The sequence below is a fragment of the Danio aesculapii genome, chromosome 19 (assembly GCF_903798145.1).
Source record: "Danio aesculapii chromosome 19, fDanAes4.1, whole genome shotgun sequence".
NCBI classification, from domain to species: Eukaryota; Metazoa; Chordata; class Actinopteri; order Cypriniformes; family Danionidae; genus Danio; species Danio aesculapii.
This window is the reverse complement of record NC_079453.1, coordinates 42,597,443-42,619,383: the sequence shown is the minus strand read 5'-3', so window position 1 is coordinate 42,619,383 and position 21,941 is coordinate 42,597,443. Positions and strand designations below refer to the sequence as shown.

Below are 21,941 nucleotides of genomic sequence, written 5' to 3'. Positions count from 1 at the left end.
TTAGTAGTTTTAAGTTTTTGCCTGTAAGTTGGTATAAGATGAACCAGGCAGTGATCGGAGAGTCCTAGAGCTGCTCTGGCGACGGAGCGATATGCATCCTTTATTGTGGTGTAGCAATGGTCCAAAATTTTATTGCCTCTGGTGGGGCATGTAATGTGCTGTTTGAATTTAGGCAGCTCATGTGTGAGTTTTGCCTGATTAAAGTCCCCAAGTATGATAAAAGCAGAGTCCGGGTGTTGTTGTTCTGTCTCTGTGATCAGATCAGCCAGCTGTTGCAGCGCAGTACTCACGTGTGCTTGCGGTGGAATGTAAACACAGACGAGAATGAACGAGGAAAACTCTCTTGGTGAATAAAACGGCTTACAGTTAATGAAAAGCACTTCCACATCAGGACAGCACATCTTCTTTAACACAGTTACATCCTTACACCACCTTCTGTTGATGTAAAAGCATGTCCCACCACCGCGCGTTTTGCCCGTTGACTCCGTATTGCGATCTGCTCTGTACAGCTGAAAGTCCGGTAGGTTTAATGCGCTGTCCGGAATGGCTTCGTTTAGCCAGGTTTCCGTGAAACACAGGACAGCAGAGTTGTTAAAGTTCTTGTTTTTGCATGTGAGCAGAAGTAGTTCGTCCATTTTGTTAGGAAGAGAGCGGAGATTCGCCAGGTGAATGCTGGGCAGCGCCGTTCTGAAGCCGCGCTGTCTTAGCCTGACGAGCGCGCCGGCTCGCTTCCCACGCTTGCGCGTCTTGTAGCGTTTCCACAATGCGGCTGCTCCGCCGACTACAATGTTCCGCAAAATGCCACAAAAATCAAAATCCAGTTCTTGATTAATTGGTGTGCACTGCCGAATGTTCAGCAGCTCGTCCCTGGTGTAACTGATCGTGTTTGACAAACATAAAACAGGACAGACTAAAAAAAACAGTACAAACACTGGAGAGCCCCACGCCAAAGCGGCCATCCGCGGCGCCATCTTGATGAGGTCTCATTGGGCTCTTTGGACTCATTAGTACCAATTGAACATCGTGTCAACGCCACAGCCTACCTGAGTATTGTTGCTGACCATGTTTATTCCTTTATGACCACTGTGTACCCATCTTCTGATGGCTACTTCCAGCAGGATGATGCACCATGTTATAAAGTGTGAATCATATCAAAATGGTTTCTTGAACATGACAATGAGCTCACTGTATTCAAATGGCCTCCACAGTCACCAGATGTCAATCCAATAGAGCACCTTTGGGATGAGGTGGAACGGGAGATTCGCAGCATCAGCCGACAAATCTGCACCAACTGTGTGATGCTATCATGCTAATTTCCAGTACCTTGTTGAATCTATGCCACGAAGGATTAAGGCAGTTCTGAAGGCAAAGAGGTTCCACCCCAGTACTTTTAAGGTGTACCTAGTTAAGTGTCCAATGAGTGTGTATATATATATATATATATATATATATATATATATTCCCCAATTTCTGTTTAATGGAAAGAAGATTTTTTTTCAACACATTTCGAAACACAATGGTTTTAAAAACTCATTTATAATAACTGATTTATAAAATACACACCGTACACACACATATAATATGTCAAATAAACTTTTATTTTGGATGCAATAAATTGCTATTAATCTTTGCCTAGCACTAAAATACTTTAGCAGAATTACCAGAACACATTCAGTGTGGACTAGAGCAAAGTTTAGTGTTTGCACAGCTTACATTAAATCTTACATAAACCTCTTAGTTACAAAAACAAAATAATTGTTTAAACAAACACAGAACCAAAAATAATGCTTTTGTCCAGTCTATAATCATGCGCTTTACTGATGTGTCTGTGTAAAAGCACATCTACTGTCGCAGGTCAGACTTTTCACCATAGAATGAGAGCTTATGAATTCTGAAAAGATGTATTTTTAATAGATATTATTTTTTATTTGAGTTCATTTGAGTTATTTAGTTTCAGTTGGTTGTAGTTTTTCATTTATTTTATTATTATTTTTTTTTTGACCAATAGATTTAGTTTTCGTTTACTTAAAACAAGCTTGTTCTTGAAGCACATTTTTAAACCAAACGTTCATGAGAATTTCTTTTCTAAATATCAGCGAAGTGAAGCAATGACCACAGCTATGTTGAGTTAAGGATATAACAGATGCTTGCTGAGGTGCTGAAATGTTGATGTTCTGGGCTGTTCGCTGATAGAGATCTCTCTGTCTGACAATCAGCACAGTGTGTGTTTGTTCTTCTAACACACACACACACACACACACACATATAGATTGATTGTATCCAGAGGTCGATCGTGAGCTAGAGTTGATCACTGGTACACTTAAGCTCAAGTCATTAAACTGAACTTTCTTTTTCCCTCTAGAAAAAGTAACCAAATACTGTGACGAATCTGGCAACTGGGTACACAGCGCATCCATCAATAAAACATGGTCCCACTGTCTCACCTTCTCAAAGGATAAAATTAAGGTAAAGTTTTGCATGCTAATGAGCTGTGGATTTGATTGGTTAGACCACAAAATTGCTTTAAATGCCATAATGAGATTTCAACATAGCAGGGGTTAATTTAGGGCCCTGTGATTTCAGTCACGGGGAAATATTCATGAGATAATTCAGTCACAAACATGAAATGATACCATATCACAGAATTCTGACAATTTGAGGATGAATAAATCAAGTTAGGACTGTAGACATTATCAAACTGGCATAGGGACTAATGTATGTGAATATTAAACCGCAAAAGGACTATGCTGGCGGCACGGTGGCTCAATGGTTAGCACTGTTGACTCACAGCAAGAAGGTCGCTGATTCGAGTCCCTGATGGGCCAGTTGCTGTTTTTGTGTGGAGTTTGCATGTTCTCCCCGTGTTGGCATGGGTTTCCTCTGAGTGCTCCGGTTTCCCCCACAGTCCAAAGACATGCGGCACAAGGGAACTGGATGAACTAAATTGGCTGTAGTATATGAGTGTGTGTGTGTGAATTTGAAAGTTTATGGGTGTTTCCCAGTACTGGGTTGCGGCTGGAAGGGCATCCGCTGCTTTAAACATATGCCGGAATAGACGGCGGTTTATTCCGCTGTGGTGGTCTCTTGATAAGGGACTAATCCAAAGAAAATAAATGAATGAAAAATTATCAAAAGATAATGATCATGGTTTTCACTAGGGCTGCACGATTAATAGGAAAAAGATCACGATCTCGATTCGACCTGACACCCTATCTTAATTCAGCTTTTCTACGATTCAGCCAATAATATTTTCAAGGTCAGAAGAGAGGCATAAAGGCTGTCGCACAAGTCTTCACAGCAACATGGACTCCTCCAAATGGCGTTAAAAGTGTCACATACTGTATTTAAAAGGTGTAATTCTCCCAAAAATGTCATTTCTGTCTTAATGTAATGGTGTATTTGCGGCCGCGAAATCACACGTGAGCTGACCGTGAACTGTTTGTTTACTACCGAGAAGACATGCGCGTACCTGCCAATGATACCTGCTTTAGTGAACAGAACCTGCGTAGGCCGTGAATAACAAGTAATAAAGCTGAAAATAACGTTCAGTTTGTTGCAGATATCGATCGTTTAAGAGCCGCGTGGAAAGTATGATTTGCATGTGTGTGTTTTTTTTCCTCGCAGTCACGGCAGCCATTAGCCGCGCACTCTGAAGTGAAAATGAAACGGTGCGCACGTCATTGATTACCACAAGCATTTGGTTTTTTTTTCTTTGATAGAAAACACGAAGTGTTGTGCACTTTTACTGTGAATTAACAACCAGGACAAATTTAACCCTTGTATGGTGTTCAGGTCTGTGAGACCAGTTTTTCAGTTTTTATCAAACTAAAAATTAAAAAATTAATTATTTTTTCAACCTGAAATTCATTGGCTTTGGCTCATTTTCTGTGAAGAACATAAATCCGAACAAATTTTCAATGACCGCATACTGTACCTCCCCCCACACGTTTACATTACATATACAAGGTGTTCGGGTCCACTTGACCCAGGTCTAATAAAAGTCTTGAAAGTGTAGGTCTAGTGTTCCTACACTCTGTCTTCCTTCTTTCTGGTGCTGCTGTTTTCTTCCCCTCCCTCTCCTGCTCCCGCACAAAGTTGCAACATTGTTGAAAATTGAACTATCAACACTGTCTGCTTATACATTCCCGCACATTTAACCCTCTTTCTTGCAGGAACCAAGCTTTATTTTCTCACACCCTGTCCCATCTGTGCATTAGTGGCATAATATTATAAATAAGACTTTGCCAGTGTGGTTCCTTATCACAACTGATCAAGATGGCCGAAAGAGTATCTGCTGCGAGGGCCTTAGCAATTGATTGTGGAAGAGAGAGGAGCTTCTGATGATGATGTCCAAGACAATGGTGGAAACAATACGAAAAAACTAATCTGTGGGTTTTATTTTTTTTATAACATTAATAAATAATTTAAAAAACGAGAAGCACATTAATATGATCTAACAAAGGTAAAGGGGAAAAAATAACCATGTTTGCTGTTCATATGGCTTGTAATTGGGATGAAATAAACATTTGTTGAGTAATTTAACATAAAATTGTTTGATAGTGTTAATTTAACTCTAGCGGGTCCACCAGACCCATGAACACTGGCTGAGTAACAAAAATACGAACACCACACAAGGGTTAAAGTCTATTCAAGTCCAAGTCTATACAAAATTTAGCATTTTAACCAACAGTAGACCTACACATAGGCCTAATATTATTATTTAATGTTGTTATTATTTTTGTTTTATTTGTTTGAGAAATAACAATAATAATGGCCTACCCATAATAACCTTTGTTTTACATCTACCGAATCGTGGGAAAATCGTGGTCTTGATTTTAAGCAAAAAAATAGCGATTCTCATTTTAGCCAGAATCGTGCAACCCTAGTTTTCACACAATTATGTTTTTAGAATTGCTAATAATACTTGGGGAAGCACCGAATTGTCGAATTTTCTAAATTGGAATATAGTTTTTTTTTTGTTGAAAGAGAAAAATGTCTGAAAATGGGAGCTGAAAAAAAGTCAAACATCAGTATAGCTCCATATTTCCTCTCTGCAGATCATACAGTGCTCAGCATAAATGTGTACACCCCTACAGATCTCTCTTTTAAATTAATATTTTCTATAGGATATTTGTGCATATACATTATATTATTCAGTGATTGAAAGCCAAAACTGGAGAAAATCTAACCAAAAACAAACTTAAAATCAGTCAGTATCAAAGACCGCTCAGATAACGCACTGACAGGACATTTCTATGTAGCTAAATTTATATTCTCTTGTAATTATTTATTTATTTATACAGGGACAATGTACAAAATGACAATTCACTTATTAAATACAGTAATCGACTGTAAAAGTCTTGCTGAGCAGAAATCAAAATCTTGAATTTGAATGAAATCTAAAAACACTGTAAGGAAAACTGGTAATATTTTACTTGAAGAGGTGTTCATAAACATGTCATGAAACCTTTATAATCATGACATGACACTTTCATGCATGCTTATGACAACTGTTATTGAGTGTCATTTGCTCAGTTATGTCATTTTAAATGCAAAGATGACATTGTTTGTAATGACAACTTGACATTACCAAGACAACGTAACTTGTCATAAATCCGTCATAAACATGATTGGGATATATTTGAATGTGAATCTTCTTCTGATCATGTTTCCACTGTATTGGTCATCAAAATGTTGTATCATTACTCTGTCAAATAATTTTAACAGCGTGATTAATATTTAATCGCATCTTAATGAAAAAATCCATTTGTGCCGCTGTAGTTGAGGTCAAAACAAATATTAATGAAGCTGTTATGAAATTCATGACATTTATAACGGCTTAATGGCAATCATGTTTATGACGTATTTATGACAAGTTTTGTTGTCTTGGTAATGCAAATTGTCATGACAAAGACAAAAACTGGTTGATGGCTAAAGGTTAAAGAACTTAAGGTTAAAGGTTTAATGACGGTCTTATGAAAACAACCCTTCAAGTAAAGTGTTACTGAAAAACTTGAAGGTTTTCATTGACCCAAACTTGCCATGAATCGTCAGACTTTTTACTCTGAAAAATTGCCAGAACAAATTTTCTGTTATTTTTTTAAATGCCTTGATCACAATTGTTCTCCATTGCAATTCTCCAGAAAATTCAGACTGTAGTCTCCCAGTGAGAAGAAAGAAAAACGACAGATACAACAGACACTAATAGCCTAATTAGACGCTTAATTATCCAGTAGTTCAGATTTTTATAATGTGTATTCTTAAAACAAATGTTTTTTATCTTCAGACGTTACCAGTTCACGGCTTTTCAGAGACAGAGACAGAGCTGGGTCCCACAGCGGAGAGCAAGGTGAGCCCTGTAGTGATTCAGAAAGCGGAGGAGAGGAAGATGATCATCGACGGTCAATATAAATGCTTTGAGAAAATGAACAGGGACCAGCCTTACAACAAATCAGGTGAGACAGCCCCGCAAGAGCTTTCAGAAAGAGCACACTGGAGCTGGCTTGATTGATTGTGTGCTTCTCTTTAGGTTTATACTGTAACCGCACGTGGGACGGCTGGCTGTGCTGGGACGATACTCCAGCAGGAACGTTCACGTCGCAGTACTGCCCCAATTACTTTGCTGACTTTGACTCCACTGGTATATGTCTTTTTCATTTTATGAGCTTTTTTTAATGAATAATCGGGAAAAGTTTAAAATGAGGTGTGCAGACAAACACGTAGCAAACAAATAAATAAATAATCTATACAAAATTGCACAAAAATGCAAAAAGGAGTCCATATGTCATGTAAAGGTCTGGGACAACAGAGGTAAGGATCCACATGCAGTTTATTAACAACAGCAGTCATGCAGGCAACGGTCAAACAGGTAGCAAACAGGAGCATAAAGGTCATCCAGGATCGTAGACAAAATCAGGCGAAAGGTCAGTACAGACGGCAAAGAATCAAGATAAACGGTAAAACAAGGCAAGAGTCAAAACACGTTTAGACAAGGCAAGGAAAACTCTTACATATTGCTCTAAAACAGAAACAAGACTCAGCCATGTGAGTGTGAATGTGAGCAGTATATATAGTCTGTGTAATTAGTCTTTAAACAGCTCCCAGCTGTGTGTGTGTAATCAAAGGAGAACCGGAACAGGTGTGTGTGTGGTGCATGACGGGATTTGTAGTTTCTATGGTGACAGGATTGTAGTCTATGTGATAATGAATGTTCTCCAGTGATCTATAATGCTGTGTTCAGACCAGATGCGGTATGCACAAATAAATTGTGCATATTGTGCGGATTTGCATCATGGGCGGGCTTCTGTCTGCCCGGTGACTCTAGCTTCATTGTTAAATTGCTAACATGGATTTTATTAAGAGAATAGATGTGTTTATGTGCTTTAGGAAGTCTGAAAATCAGCGTATATTAGTTTGACGCCGTGTCTGAGTCCACTAGATCCTTTCAGAGGTGCACCCAGCTCCTCAACTCCTCCAGAAACAATACCTGGATGATGGAGGCTTTCAGCTGTGCTTCAGACTGAGCCCAGCCCAGTTTGATGAGCTGTAGTCCAGTGTCAGCAGGAGGATTTCCCCTCGGTACACAAACAACAGGCACTACGGCATAATCACGGCACTACAAAAGCAAGCTCCTGATTGGTTAACGCGGTGCGCATGTTGTCTGAAGTTCAGATTTTACAACTCGAGCAATTTGCACGTTAAAGCGCATCAAACACGCAAAACACGCAACTCACACTACTTCATTCGCGCCAATTGTGTCATTATAGCTAAATAAACCATGGCAATTTTGATTTCATGTAGACTTTGTCACTTTTTTAGACTTTCATTCAATGCTTTTTTTCTTTTATTACCAGAGTAGGTGGGCTCCTTTTTGCAGTTTTGTCTGTTGGCATTTTTAAAAAGATAAACCCAAACAAGCCAAGGGCAATGGGGATAGATTCACCCAAAGCAAAACCAATATGAAAACACTTTACTAGTCTGCACCTCACCAATTCTTAAATGAATCTCAAAGTGAAAGTTAAAACCTGAAAACTCAAATGTGTTTTTTAAGCCTTGAGTCACATAGAAAATAAAGAATGAAGGCATTTTGTAATGCATGCATCTCACACCTTCATCCTTGTTTATTTAGAAAAGGTCACCAAGTATTGTGATGAGACTGGAAGCTGGTTCAAACACCCTGAGACTAACAGAACATGGTCAAACTACACCCTCTGCATCGCTCACACCAAGGACAAGCTTAAGGTGAGAGATCTGATCATCTCCAAATCCTTAAAAACATCCTTAAACCTTTTCTTCTTAATGCATTCAAAATCAATATAAGCCTACTGGTTTCATATTCCAAAGAATCGTTAATTTATAGAACAGTCATCACTTAATCTTATTGCTGCTGAAACCATATCGAATTAGCAATTTCTCGTTAAATGATTAAATGTCATGATCAAATTCTGTATAATGACCTGAACATGACACTTTTTCATTAAAATGTTATTTTTATATATTTATTTTAAATTGGTTATATCTATTTAAGAACTAAAGGTACACATCTGAAAAAAAAAACAAAAAAACAACAGGAATTTTATATCTCTTTAAAACAATTTTTTTCTAGAAACTTTTTTATATCTCTTCAAGCTCAAACGAGACCCAAATGCATTATGTGTATTAAAAGAACATTATATTGTATTATTATATTTCTGATTAAAAGGGTTTTAAAAACGTAAATCTTTCTTTGTGATTTAGTTTTAGCCCAGCAACTTGGCAGCACATCCACTGGTTTTCTAAAATGTACTGTATATATTAATTTAGCACAAGAATGAGAAGTCTCAAACATCATTTCTAAACAAAAAGCGCTGATGCATGCAGTTGTGATTTGTCTTCACAATATCTGAAAGCTCATTAATTAATTTTCCTTCGGCTTAGACCCTGAATTATCACAGCGGAAAGAACCGCCAACTATTCCAGCATATGTTTTACGCAGCTGATGCCCTTTCAGCTGCAACACAGTACTGGGAAACACCCATACACTGTCATGAATTAATTTGTTTTCATGATCAAATTCTGTATAAGGATCCGAACATGAAACATTTTTTATTTTTATTTATTTTTTTATTAATATATACTCAGTTAAAATAGTTGGGTCAAAAATACCCCAACATATAACCCAACTAAAGGTTATTATAGCACCTTCCCAACTATGGGTTATTTTAACCCAATGCATTGGGTTATAAAATTTTTGATTAAATGTTATTTTTCCATTCTGGTATTACTATTGCTACTATTACTAGTACTACTATTAATTTTATAATTATGGCTGTGTAAATAAATAACATACAGTTTGAAAAATATTGAAAATGCTTTATTTCCATTTCATTTTAAATTCCAGACAGTTTTTATCTCTTTATCATGTTTCATCAATAATTAAGAGTGTGGGTGAAACGAATTAAAAAAACATGACACGGAGAGGTAATTTGCTAAAAAAAAAAAAAAGCTTGAGCTTAAGCTTAAATAAAGGTTACAACACAAAACAACATTACGTACCCATATTAATACAGCTGTTCTGTGTCAGTGAAATAATTTGACTGTTGAAATTCAAAATTTTTTACCCAACTGGTTATTAAATAAATAACCCAATAAAGATTGAAAATAACCCAACAAAGCTCCAAATATTTAACCCAACTGCTTGAGTTATTAAATAAATAACACAATAAAGGTTTAAAATAACCCAACAAAGCATCAAATATTTTTAACTCAACCATTAAATAAATAATGTTTTTTTGAGTGTGTATATATATATATATATATATATGTATGTATATGTATATATATATATATATATATATATATATATATATATATATATATATATATATGTATATGTATATATATATATATATATATATATATGTATATGTATATGTATAATTTTTTGGGGGGGTTTTTTGGTCTCTTTAAAAAAAGTGCATTTTGTATAAACTATTACTTATCTCTTCCTGCTCATAACAGACTCGGATTCATTACTGTATGTGTATTAAAGGATCATTATATTGTATTATGAATATTTCTGATTAAAGGGGTCAGAAATGATTGTTTCAATGTAAAGCCTTTTTTGTGATTTAGTTTTAGCCAAACAACTTTGCAGTGCATCAACTGGTTTTCTAAAATGTACTGTATATATTAATTTACCACAAGAATAAGAAGTCTCAAACAGCCTTTCTAAGCATAAAGCGCTGATGCATGCAGTTGTGATTGGTCTAAAAGCTGTTCCTGAAGGAAATGTTGCATTGGAGTATTTCTTTCAGCCTCAGCTGCAGTGAAGTGTAATCTCTACACGAGGCAGATTCAGGTTAACTAAACAGCTTTTCTGTAGGACAGCAGCTCTACAAATTATTCAGACCATAATGGTTTCAGTGGCTACAGCTGCTGCTTTACAAAGTGTGAGGGATAAAGAGAGGACAGGGAAAATGTCAGCTCAGACACACTCAGGTCAAGTCTGTGCAGTTCACTCCGGCAGAGCAGACGAGACTCACTGGAGTTCAGAAAAAAGTCACCACAAATTCAGATGCACTTTTGGTGTTACTTTTAAGCCTTCTTACCACCTTGTGATTTAATCTTTATTGCATGAAATTTTCTCTTCAGGAATAATTTTGCTTTAAAAAAAAAAAATAAATAAAAAAACAAACAAACAAATTTGTATTTTTATAGTATGCTTAATATTAAAGGCATATTAAAGCAACCTTTGATAAACAATTATAAACAAAATGACAACATGACAACACACTTTAACCAACCTGAAATACAGATTATATATTTTAAATAAGATACAGTTTATCTTTTTCATTTAATGCGTTTTATACATTTTTTATAAGAAGATCCCATTTGTTTATTGTAATCAATGCATTAAAATTGATGCATATTTACTGAAATTTTTTTTTTGATACAGACACCTACTGTATAATTTACCAATCAATGTGCATTTAATTCATAAACAAAATCAATTAACATAATAATACAATGTAAAACCCAAAAAGTTAAGGTAACTCAAACCATTTGAGAAAACTGATTGCAACAAACCATTTAAATAAAAAGACTAATCCTAATGAGTACTGTGAACTTCATCCATTTGAACAAAGCAATTTGAGCAAAGTAAAACCCAATAAAAGAAGAGAACTCAAATCAACTGAGTACTGTAAAACCCAATAACTTTAGGCAACTCAAAGAAGAAACTGATTGCTACAAACCATTTGAGTTAAAAACGAATCTATGAGTACTGTGAACTTACTCCAACTAAGTTGAAGTAATGAGGTATTTATTTAACTCATTATCTTCAACACTGAGTTCAAAACTCTTTTCAAATGAGTAGAATTAACTTTCAGTCAATTTTGAGTTAACTACACTCATTTCATTTGATAAAGTTGACTGTTAGGTTTTACAGTGTACTGCCAATTATATCTTCTGATTTATGAATGTTTTAACATTTATACTAGACAACAAGTCAAACAATATTTACTGTACAAGAGAAAGTAAAATATTTTACACAATGTTTCTTTTTTTTATAAATTAACAAATCAATGAACTAACGTACTTATAAATAATTCATATAATTAATTATACATTTATTAAATCTGTAAATAAAATTTTATAAATTCCTTGAACTTCGTTAATTTTCCTTCAGGTTAGTCTCTTATTTATAAGTGGTTGCCATGGCAGAATGAACCGCCAACTATTGCAGCATATGTTCTTGCGAAGCAAATGCCTTTCCAGCTGCAACCCAGTACTGGGAAATACCCATACACTCTCGCATTCATACACACACTCATACAATATGGGCAATTTTGTTAATCCACATCACCTATAGCGCATGTCTTTGGACTGTGGGGAAACTAAGCACCCGGAGGAAACCCATGCCAACACGGGGAAAACATGCAAACTCCACACAGAAATGCTAACTGACCCAGCCGGGACTTGAACCAGCGACTTTCTTGCTGTGAGGTGACAGTGTTAACCACTGAGCAACTGTGCCACCCTTCCTTAAATTTAATAAACATTAATAAAATGACACTTTTTAAATAAATGAAATATATTAATACAATAATCTCTGCTAACAAATGTGTACAATAATTTACAATAATTCATTCATTGCAGTGTAGCATTATATATATATTAATAGCTGTTCATAGCAAATATCTATATAAATCACTATATTTAGTTCATGTTAGCTCAGGGTTTTTTGACTTTAATATCTTATTAAGTGCTGAAATAAAGATGAAATCAAACAATTCAATTCAACAAAAATGACATTTACGTTACATCTTTTAAAGGTGAAGTGTATTTATAAACTAATTTCGAGAGGATCACGTGCTTATGATTGACCACAGGTGGTCCCGTATTAGCTATCGCATGATTTACCATTCAGATGAATCCAAACACACTATTAATAACCAGATTTTCTTACTCTAGTTATCTTCGTCTTGAAGAATCCCCCCATTCACCCCTACTCCTCCCCTCTTTCCTAGATTAATCCAGGTATAGAGCGATACAGCAGCTCAGTGGTTAGGACTGTCGCCTCACAGCTAGAAGGTCTCTGGTTTGAGTCCCGCCCTGACCAGTTGGCATTTCTATGTGGAGTTTACGTGTTCTCCCTGTACTTGCGTGGGTTTTCCCAGGTGCTCCGGTTTCCCCCACAGTCCAAAGACATGAAGTATAAGTGAATGAATTAAACCAAATTGCCACAGTATATGAGCATTTAGTTCTAGGCTTCTAAAATTGACCTGTCAGTTAGAGGTCTATCATGCTCTGGCAACTTCTAATTATCATTAATAGGCCCAAATATCTAATTCGGGGGAGCCCTTGAGACCTACCTGAGATCTGGCCCTGTTTACACTAGTACGTTTTAGTTTTAAAACTGCGTTTTAGAATGAAAACGATCCACGTCCACACTAGCGTTTTCGTCATCCAGCATTTCTGAACAACTCTCCGTGTACGCCACACCACTGAAAACGCACATCACGTGACCATACACACACACACTCTGGCATGCGCTGCAGCACATCTACCCAGATGAGAGCTGTGCTCGTCGGACTGTTCATCAATGATCTACCGCTGGATCCAATCTCACTATGTTTGTTAAACATATTTAATTCATCTTGTTGTCTATATCTAACAACATATTCCCCGACTTTGGTCTTTTGAATCTATTACTTGTTCTCAGATAATGTGCTTTGGCTGAGCACCAAGTTAATAATTACCATGTACATTCTGTATATTGACTGATTGCTTGCCTTTATTTCCTATTTTGTATAAACTATTGTACATTATACTTTTATAATGGCCATTATTAATTTATTAAAACTGATATTCAGCAAAAGAGAGGGTGTGTTTCGTATTTTCAATGAAAATTAAAGGAGGCAGTAATGTTATGGCTTCCGTTTTGTTATAAATATGCATCCAGTGAAGATGACGGTCATATAAATATGTAGCTACACGACGCCTCAACATTTTTGGTGTCTGTTAAGGTAATATCAAAATGAAAATAAGCAATTCCTTATATCTTGTTTTCATTTTATTGTTAAGATAGTGAAACAACGTAGCCAAGATGATGTGAATGTGGTTATAAAGTACACTGTTCCCTTTGAAGAGTTACCCGACTTGTCCTTGGGAGTTTGTTTTTCATATGGAACTTGCGAAGTCTGAACTTACAAGGAGAGGATGCAAGACTAAACTGTGTGTAGGCTACTTAATATTAAGGGAAAAAGCCCCAATCAGAGAGGCGAATGTCTGCAGTCATGCCTCCGTTTTCAGATGTCTCTGTTTTCCCCCATCCACACTGAGATGAAACGGCCTCTTCAACATTTCCAAAACACTCCGTTTTCAGCGCTCAAAAACTCCGGCGTAGTGTGGACAGATGGCGTAACCGTAGCAAAACTTATGCACTTTATTTACTTATTAGTGTAAACGGGGCCTCAGACTCCCCTCTTGCCCTACAAAACGGGAGGGAGCCCCAGGCTCGAGGATCTTCTAAGCTCAGGGTTCTCACCCAGGACAGCATGCCAAACATGCCTTGTTATCAATCATCAGCTAAGTGTGAACTCTTGAAACCAAAAAATCAAAATAGAAAGAGTCTTGCAGTCTTGGAGAGAGGTTGACTATTTCATTCTTTTTCTCATTTCAGATGGCGTATATTTTGTATTACATGGCGATTGTGGGTCACGCTCTCTCTATAGTGTCTCTCCTCATCTCGCTGGCCATTTTCTTCTATTTCAGGTGAGTTTCAATCCTCTCTTGCCTGTCAGAAGTAACTCCAGCATTGCCTCGGTTTCTGCAGATTGATTAATAATGCTCTCCATGATGGCCTGCTCAGTTGTTGACTTGTTTTTGGCAGACCTGTGCATTGTCTACTCTCAAACACTGTCATTTATCTAAGCTGTTGACGGTAGATTGCTTCGGTGGCGTCTCATATTTATTTAATTGACAAAGTCTACGTTTATGCTTTTCCAAGAGAGATTTACCTAGATGCTCTCGGTCACCACATTAATCACGGGATGCCAATGCAAACCGAATATAAAAGATGGATTGGTGTTTACCGTCAACATGGCCACACAGTCTGCACACTGAAGGTAAATGTGTTAACCTGAAATATACACAACACTGGGCGTGCAGGCTAAAAGAGTGCAGTTATTGGAGTTTTTTTCAGTATTGGGTTTTAAAAAGTATGTGTTAAAGTTGTTGTGTAATCAAAATGTAGAATGTTTATTTTGCGAGTGTACATTGTTGTTTTGGAGAGCAATGAATGTGCAAATTAATCCACTCAAAATCAACATAGGCTCATTCTGAAAACGTAGCCCTATATACATTTCTGGATATCGTGAGTTATGTAACCAGGGCTACGTATGGCTGCATTTCATCTTTAAAACGAAGGCTACCGGGCAGTATGACGTCGTTCCTTTTTGCACTTACTAGCTGACTGTTTACAAACATAAGGACTGGTTTCCTGCTGTTACCAGTTTGTCCAGTAGATCGCCATGTACATTGGCAGACTTGAGACGCAAAGTTGATCCAGACGACGGGGTTTGAGTCCTGCGAAGAACGGCTCCAGAAAGCAGCTAAGACAAAAACAGAAGCCAAAAAATAAAATAAACAAGTAAATAACAGGGTGAGAATGTGATAAAATTTGAAAACATGGTAAAATTCAGGCGAGAGCTTTTCTTTTTCTGGATTGCTTTTTAAAACACTGTCGGTTACTAGTCAGTCGACAGCGGCCTCTGGTGGATTTACGCGAGAACAGGAGGCACGAATGGCACTCGCGAGAGAAATTTGAGATTTGAAAAGCGTAGACAGCAGCCTCTGGTGAACTTGCGAAAACAAAAAAACATAGTTCCGAGGGCGTATTTGGCACTCTCCAGAAATGTATCTAGAGGCACATTTTCAGAATGAGCCTGTGTTGCTGAAAATACTGTTTGTCTTGGTAATCTTCAATCAAATTCTGACCATTTGCTTCTGAGTTTGGATAGGCGGTGCTTCTCTGATGATGTCAGTTGGACACTTCAGCTGCATTTTTCTTAACCACATCCCTACAATACATTACTGTTAGTTTGCTATGAGGGAAAGATGCACAAAAGAAAAGCTCCTCCCCCTACTCAATATTCCGTTTCAATTGGAAGTACATACTGAAATAAAGGTCTCAGCAACTTTTCAGTTACGAATTGCTGTGAGATTGCATTTGAAGTACAGCCTTTTTAGCTTTTGTTTTTTTATTTATTTGTTTATTTATTTAGTAGCACCACCTATTGCCTTGTAATCTTCAAAGGTGAATCTTTTAAATCATTTAATCCATGTGCTCAACTAATTTTGTAAAAGAAAAAAAAAATGTAAAGAAAAAAAATTTAAAGGTAAATATTATTGTTTGTACAGAGAAAATTATTTAAGTTTTTCTGTCTGGAACCTAACGGTTGTACTCAATTGACTGAAGTATTTAACCAAGGCTCATTCTGATTACGCACCACTACATATATTTCTGGAGAGAGCAAAATACGTCCCAGAAACTACGTTGTTTTTTTGTTGCAGTTTTTGTTTTCGTTGTGTACGCTTTTTCAGATCTCAAATTTCTCTCGCCAGTGCCATTCACGCCTGCTCTTCTCACGTAAATCCACCAGAGGCCGCTGTTGGCTGACTGACTGACCGATTGACTGACCCACCCTCCTCCTTCCCTAATCCTAACCAATCATGTTTTAAAAAGCACTGATTGACCAGCCCACCTACTTCCCTAAACCCAACCGACAGTTTTAAAAACAATACAGAAAAAAAAGCCCTTTTTTTACCATGTTTTCAGATTATACCACATTCTCACCCTGTTATTTACTTGTTTGTTTTATTTTTGAGCTTTTGTTTTTGTCTTACCTGCTTTCTGGAACCGTTCTTCACCAGACTCGAACCCCATCATCATGGTCAATTCTGCTGTGCGTCAAGTCCGCAGATGTACATGTTGAGCTACCGGACAAATTAGTAACAGTGGTAAAGTTGTCCATACAGAGATAACAGTCAACGGCATCATACCGCTCCATATCGTTAGTTTTTAAGATGAAAATGCAGCCATACGTAGCTCTGGCAACATAATTCGTGATCTCCAGAAATGTATATAGGGCTACGTTTTCAGAATGATCCTATGTTAGAATTATTATAGACAGTGTCTTCAAAATACAGTAGAATTAACATGTAATTTTCTCAAATGCAAATAGCACATTGAAATGTAAATGATATTTGTATACGGACTGAATAGTTGCTATTGTTTCAATGAAAAACCATAAAAAACAAAAATCTGCTGCTTTGGAAGCTTAAACATTTATACAAAATAGAGTTGAAATGGCTCGAGGAAATAATTCCTACATTTCATGGATAATCTCCATGGCTGAAGAATTATTATTCTTGCTATGAATGCAAAACGCATTTTGGATTATAAATCCTGACTAAAGCATTCAGAAAAGCGACAGAATTAGTAAACAAAGGCATAAATTAGGAAAAGGTACAAACAATATCCAAATATTTTAATGTCTCAGTCTCAGTCTGGAAGTGAAAATTACAGCAGACCCCCCAAACACTGTCTAAAAATCTGAATGCACGAACACGAATGGCTTTTGATCAAATGGGCTGTTAAAATAGAAAGGAAAAAATGTATAGAGCAAAAACCAGGAAAATTGCACTGGTAAAATATATGTTTTAACTGGCAGTGAGTTTATCTTTCAGTAGGAGAACATTTTAATGATTGTGTTGGACAGGATTGTGAAAGAAAATCAGACTGTCTAGCATAAATGCTGTTGAAAACATACATCTCATAAAGTTTACAGTCGGAATCTAAACAGAGCGTGATGGCTTAGGAAAAGATAAAAAGATATGTTGGCTTTTTCACTATTTCTAAGTTTTTGTCCCATTAATCTTAAATGGGAAAATTTGAAAACAAAGAATGTCCAAGCACGGTGGCACAGTGGGTAGCACAATCTCCTCACAGCAAAAAGGTTGCTGGTTCAAGCCCCAGCTGGGTCAGTTGGCATTTCTGTGTGGAGTTTGCATGTTCTCCCCGTGTTTGCGTTTCCTCTGTGTGCTCCGGTTTACCCCACAAGTCCAAAAAAGTGATGTAGGTGAATTGGGTAAGCTAAATTGTCTTAAGTGTATGTGTGTGAATGAGTGTGTATGGATGTTTCCCAGTGATGGGTTGCAGCTGGAAGAGCATCTGCTGCGTATGAATGAAGAATGTCCAAACTTCTTAAAGGAACAGTAGCACATGTGAATCACTTAAAACTTTTTAGTCAAACTACTAATTTAAAATGAGCTAAAACAACACAATTCCTGAGTTTTTTTTTTTTTTTTGGGGGGGGGCAATTTAATTATTTTATGTTCAATCCACTTAAATTTGTAAAAACGATTAAGTTAACTTAATTGATTTGTGCAACATAGGCTCATTCTGAAAATGTTGCCCTATATACATTTCTGGAGATTGCAAATTATGTAGCCAGAAGAACGTATGACTGCATTTCATCTTTAAAACGAAAACTAGGGGGCGGTATGACAATGTTTCTTTTTGCGCTTACCAGCTGACCGTTTACCTCCGTATGGACGGCTTTCTTACTGTTACCAGTTTGTCCAGTGGCTCGCTGCGTATATAGGCATATAAGATTATCAAATATGTCACAACAATAAACTTGTGCAGTGATATTTATTTTCAGTAAGTTTCCAGTATTCAGGTTATTTTTTATTTTTAGTTAGTTTGTTTGTTATTATTAATTATTATTATTATACATTTTTTTAAAGTACACACTAATAAATTAATGAAAATGTTGAAGGCAATTCAGTTTTATATTGTTATTTAAGTTATTAAAAAGACCTAATTTCAAATTTTATCCTTAATAAATACATTGTTGTTTTTTAGGAAATGACTCTGTTAATTTAATTTAATCTGATTGTCAAAATATGTCACAACAATAAACCTATGCAATATGTCATTTGTGACATTTGTTTTCAGTTTTGAGTTTAAATCATTTTGTTTAAAGCACGCTAAGAAATTACTGAAAGTTTTAAAGACAATGCAGTTTTTAATATTGTTATTTAGGAAATTAAAAAGACCTCATTAAAAAAAAATTCCTCAATAAATACATGTTATTATTATTATTATTATTTTGGAAATTACTCTGTTAATGGTACTTATTTCGTAGGTGGTGTAATAAATATATTTACATTTTTTTTAAGTGTTGTACATATAGAATAAATAATAAAAAAAAAAACTTTTAAAAAGTATTTTGTGACACCCACGTCTGTAAACCCAGGTTTATGTTTTAAATGCGAAAAGCTACATGCTAATTATGAGCTAGCACTTAATTTAAATTGCTGACATGAATATAAGAAAATATTTCAATAATAATAAAAAACACACACAGAAAATACAAACAACTAACTAACAAACCAACTTTTTTTTCCCTTTGGAAAATTACAGTTAATAAATAATAGTTTTTATAAAAGATCTATTTTTACAAGCAAATCCAATGACTTACTTAATTTTTGCATATTGATATATATATATATTAACTAAATTATAATTTAATATTAATCTGACCAGTTTAAGGTTATTGTCAAGATCACCAGCGATCTAATACTTGCAGAACTTGCAGAACTACTGATCTGTCACTGAACCGGACTACAAATAACATCATGTACCTTTTGCACACCAGTTCCATTTTCCCCCTGATTACACCCCCCACCCCCCACACGATAGTCATTCTCTGTGATTACATGGACTATATAGACACCCTGGTTTCACACACTCTTTGCTGAGTCTTGTTTCTATTTATGTGCATTTCAAAGGGTTTACCTGTGTTAGTCTGTCTGTGTTTTGATCCCTGGACTGTTTACCCCATGGGAAAGAGCATATCTTAGCCTTACCCTGGAGTTTGTTCACCCTCCGCCTATGTTTTTTAATTAATTTATTTATTTTTTACAAATTGTTATTATAATGCAATAATAACAATTTGTCTTGTTTTCAATACTGCACATACAATTTCTTCACTGTAAAAAAAAGGTTTCCACACAATTGATTTGTGTTAGGACAACATGAAGGAATTAAGTTAACTCATTTGTTTTAACAAATTAAAGTGGATTGAACATAAAACAATTAAGTTGTCCCAAAAAAATCAATAATTGTGTTGTTTCAGCTTATTGTATATATGTAGTTTGATCAAACAGCAAACGTCATTTTCTTTTTGAGTGTTGCGTGGCTTGAAAAAAAAGTATTTATGTGCATTTTCATGAGTATTTTTATTTTTATCACTCATGTGTTGCTCTAAGATAATTTATTTGATGCTTGAGATGAATAAAAAAACATCCCAAAACATTGTTTCATTGTAAAATGTGTAAATGTAGTGTCTGATGGACGCTTAAATTGTTTAGAGATGCATCTGGCATTAGCATTAACAAATGGACTTTTAATACAACACATCAGTCTGAACTCTTTTTGACTCAAAGAGTAAGGTCATTTGGCTCTGGGACTACAAAAAAAAAAGATAATTGTGTTTTATTGAGTGCAAATCATCGGTGTCCATTTCTGCCAGAGCTGCACTAGAGCTGCGAGGCAAATGACGAGTATTATGTGTCAGTTTTTTGTGTGTTATTTCATGCTGACTTGGTTTCCATATGTCTGCATCCTCCAGGGTACACTTAATATTATGGGTAATTAAATATAGGGGCCTAAGAGTCATATACATTAGACGGCACATAAACTTAGGAATATGTCACATACAGAAAGGATTTGTTTCCAGTAAGTTTCCACTATTATAATTTTTTTTTAAAGTATACACTAAGGAATTAGTGAATGTTTTAAAGGTGATGCAGTTTTTATGTTGTTGTTTAGGATATGAAAAGGATGCCATTTCAAAAGCAGTGCTCAGTAAATACATGTTGTTGTTTCTCAGGAAATTACTATGTAGTGTTAATTTCATAAATTTTTTAATTTAATTAAATACTTGCTTTTAAACTAAATTAAATTAAATTAGTGACGTTAGTTAGGAAAATAAACTTTGAATTTAATTAGATTTTTAATTAAATTAAATATTTACCGAAATTAAATTAAATTTTATTTCATTTGTGACGTTAGCCATGCAATATTAATTATGTATATAAGCTTTTATTTTCCTGAAAGGGGTAGACCAAAATAATATAATTACTAGAAATGTTTCTTCAAACAAGTGAAGAAGTGGCTCAGTGGTTAGCACTGTCACCTCACAGCAAGAAGGTGGCTAATTTGAGTCCCAGCTGGCATTTCTGTGTTTGCATGTTGTGCTCCGGTTTCCCTCACAGTCCAAAGACATGCGTTATAGGTGAATTGAATAAACTAAATTAGCTGTAGTGTATGTGTGTGAATGAATGTGTATGGATGTTTCCCAATACAGGGTTGCAGCTGCCTAAAACATATGCTGGTTGGGTAGGCTGGATAAGTTGACAGTTCATTCCACTATGGTGACCCTTGATGAATAAAGGGACTAAGCCAAAGGAAATATGCAAACTCCAGGGGAGAACATGCAAAGTCCACAGTGAAACGCCAACTGACCCAGCCGGGGCTCGAACCAGCAATCTTCTTGCGATTGTGCTACCCACTCCGCCAACACTTGATTATGTTAAACATCACTATGTCACAAATGTAATAAAATTTTATTTTATTTTTAATTAAATTAAATATTTAATAAAATTTGATTAAATTATTGACGTTAGCTAGGCAAATTTAATTGAACTCAGTTAGATTTTTAATTAATTTGATATTTACTTAAATTAAATTAAAATAAATTAAATTTGTGTTAGCCATGCAATATCAATAGGGTTGCTATATGTGGAAGTATGCTAAAGCACTTTAAATTTGTCAGTAACCTGGGTTAAGTTCTTCCGGTGTTCTATATGCCATTACAAAAATCGGCGGGTTTAAGGTCTGTTTTCTTTAAAAATCAGCAACCTCCACTGGCTGAGTGATATGCGATATGAAGTGGGTCTTAAACTGTACAAGAAGCTCTGCATTAAATTACATTTTCCCCGCCATGTCTTTAAAATATGAGCATTTATTTTACCCCAGTATATTCAATAAAGCTTCTGCCCTAGCCTGCCGATTCTTACGGGTGCATGCGAGTAAACGGCTTTTGGTCTCGTTTTACGCTTGAGCAACTTAATGAATGCCAAAGTCTATTTAACTGATTATATTTTAATTACATTACAACATCAATGCTGTAAAAGAAACCATATTATGTATGTACGCTTTCATTTTCCTGAAAAGGGGTAAACCAAAATAATATAATTACTAGAAATGTTTGTTCAAACAAGCATTTGGACACTTGATTGTTGAGCATTATTATGTCAAAATTAAATTAAATTGAATTTATTTTAAATTAAATTAAATATTTACTTAAAATGTAATTATATTCATT

General features: G+C 35.7%; 1 protein-coding gene across 1 annotated transcript in view; it reads left to right on the top strand.

Annotated features, from left to right (window-relative positions):
• Positions 1 to 21,941, top strand: part of calcr (calcitonin receptor) — a 134,354-nt gene that overhangs the window by 72,957 nt on the left and 39,456 nt on the right. The window contains exons 5-9 of the mRNA XM_056480385.1: positions 2,363 to 2,466; positions 6,287 to 6,455; positions 6,530 to 6,640; positions 8,129 to 8,241; positions 14,165 to 14,256. Coding sequence (XP_056336360.1) covers positions 2,363 to 2,466; positions 6,287 to 6,455; positions 6,530 to 6,640; positions 8,129 to 8,241; positions 14,165 to 14,256 — 589 coding nt within the window. The remainder of the gene's footprint in view (positions 1 to 2,362; positions 2,467 to 6,286; positions 6,456 to 6,529; positions 6,641 to 8,128; positions 8,242 to 14,164; positions 14,257 to 21,941) is intronic.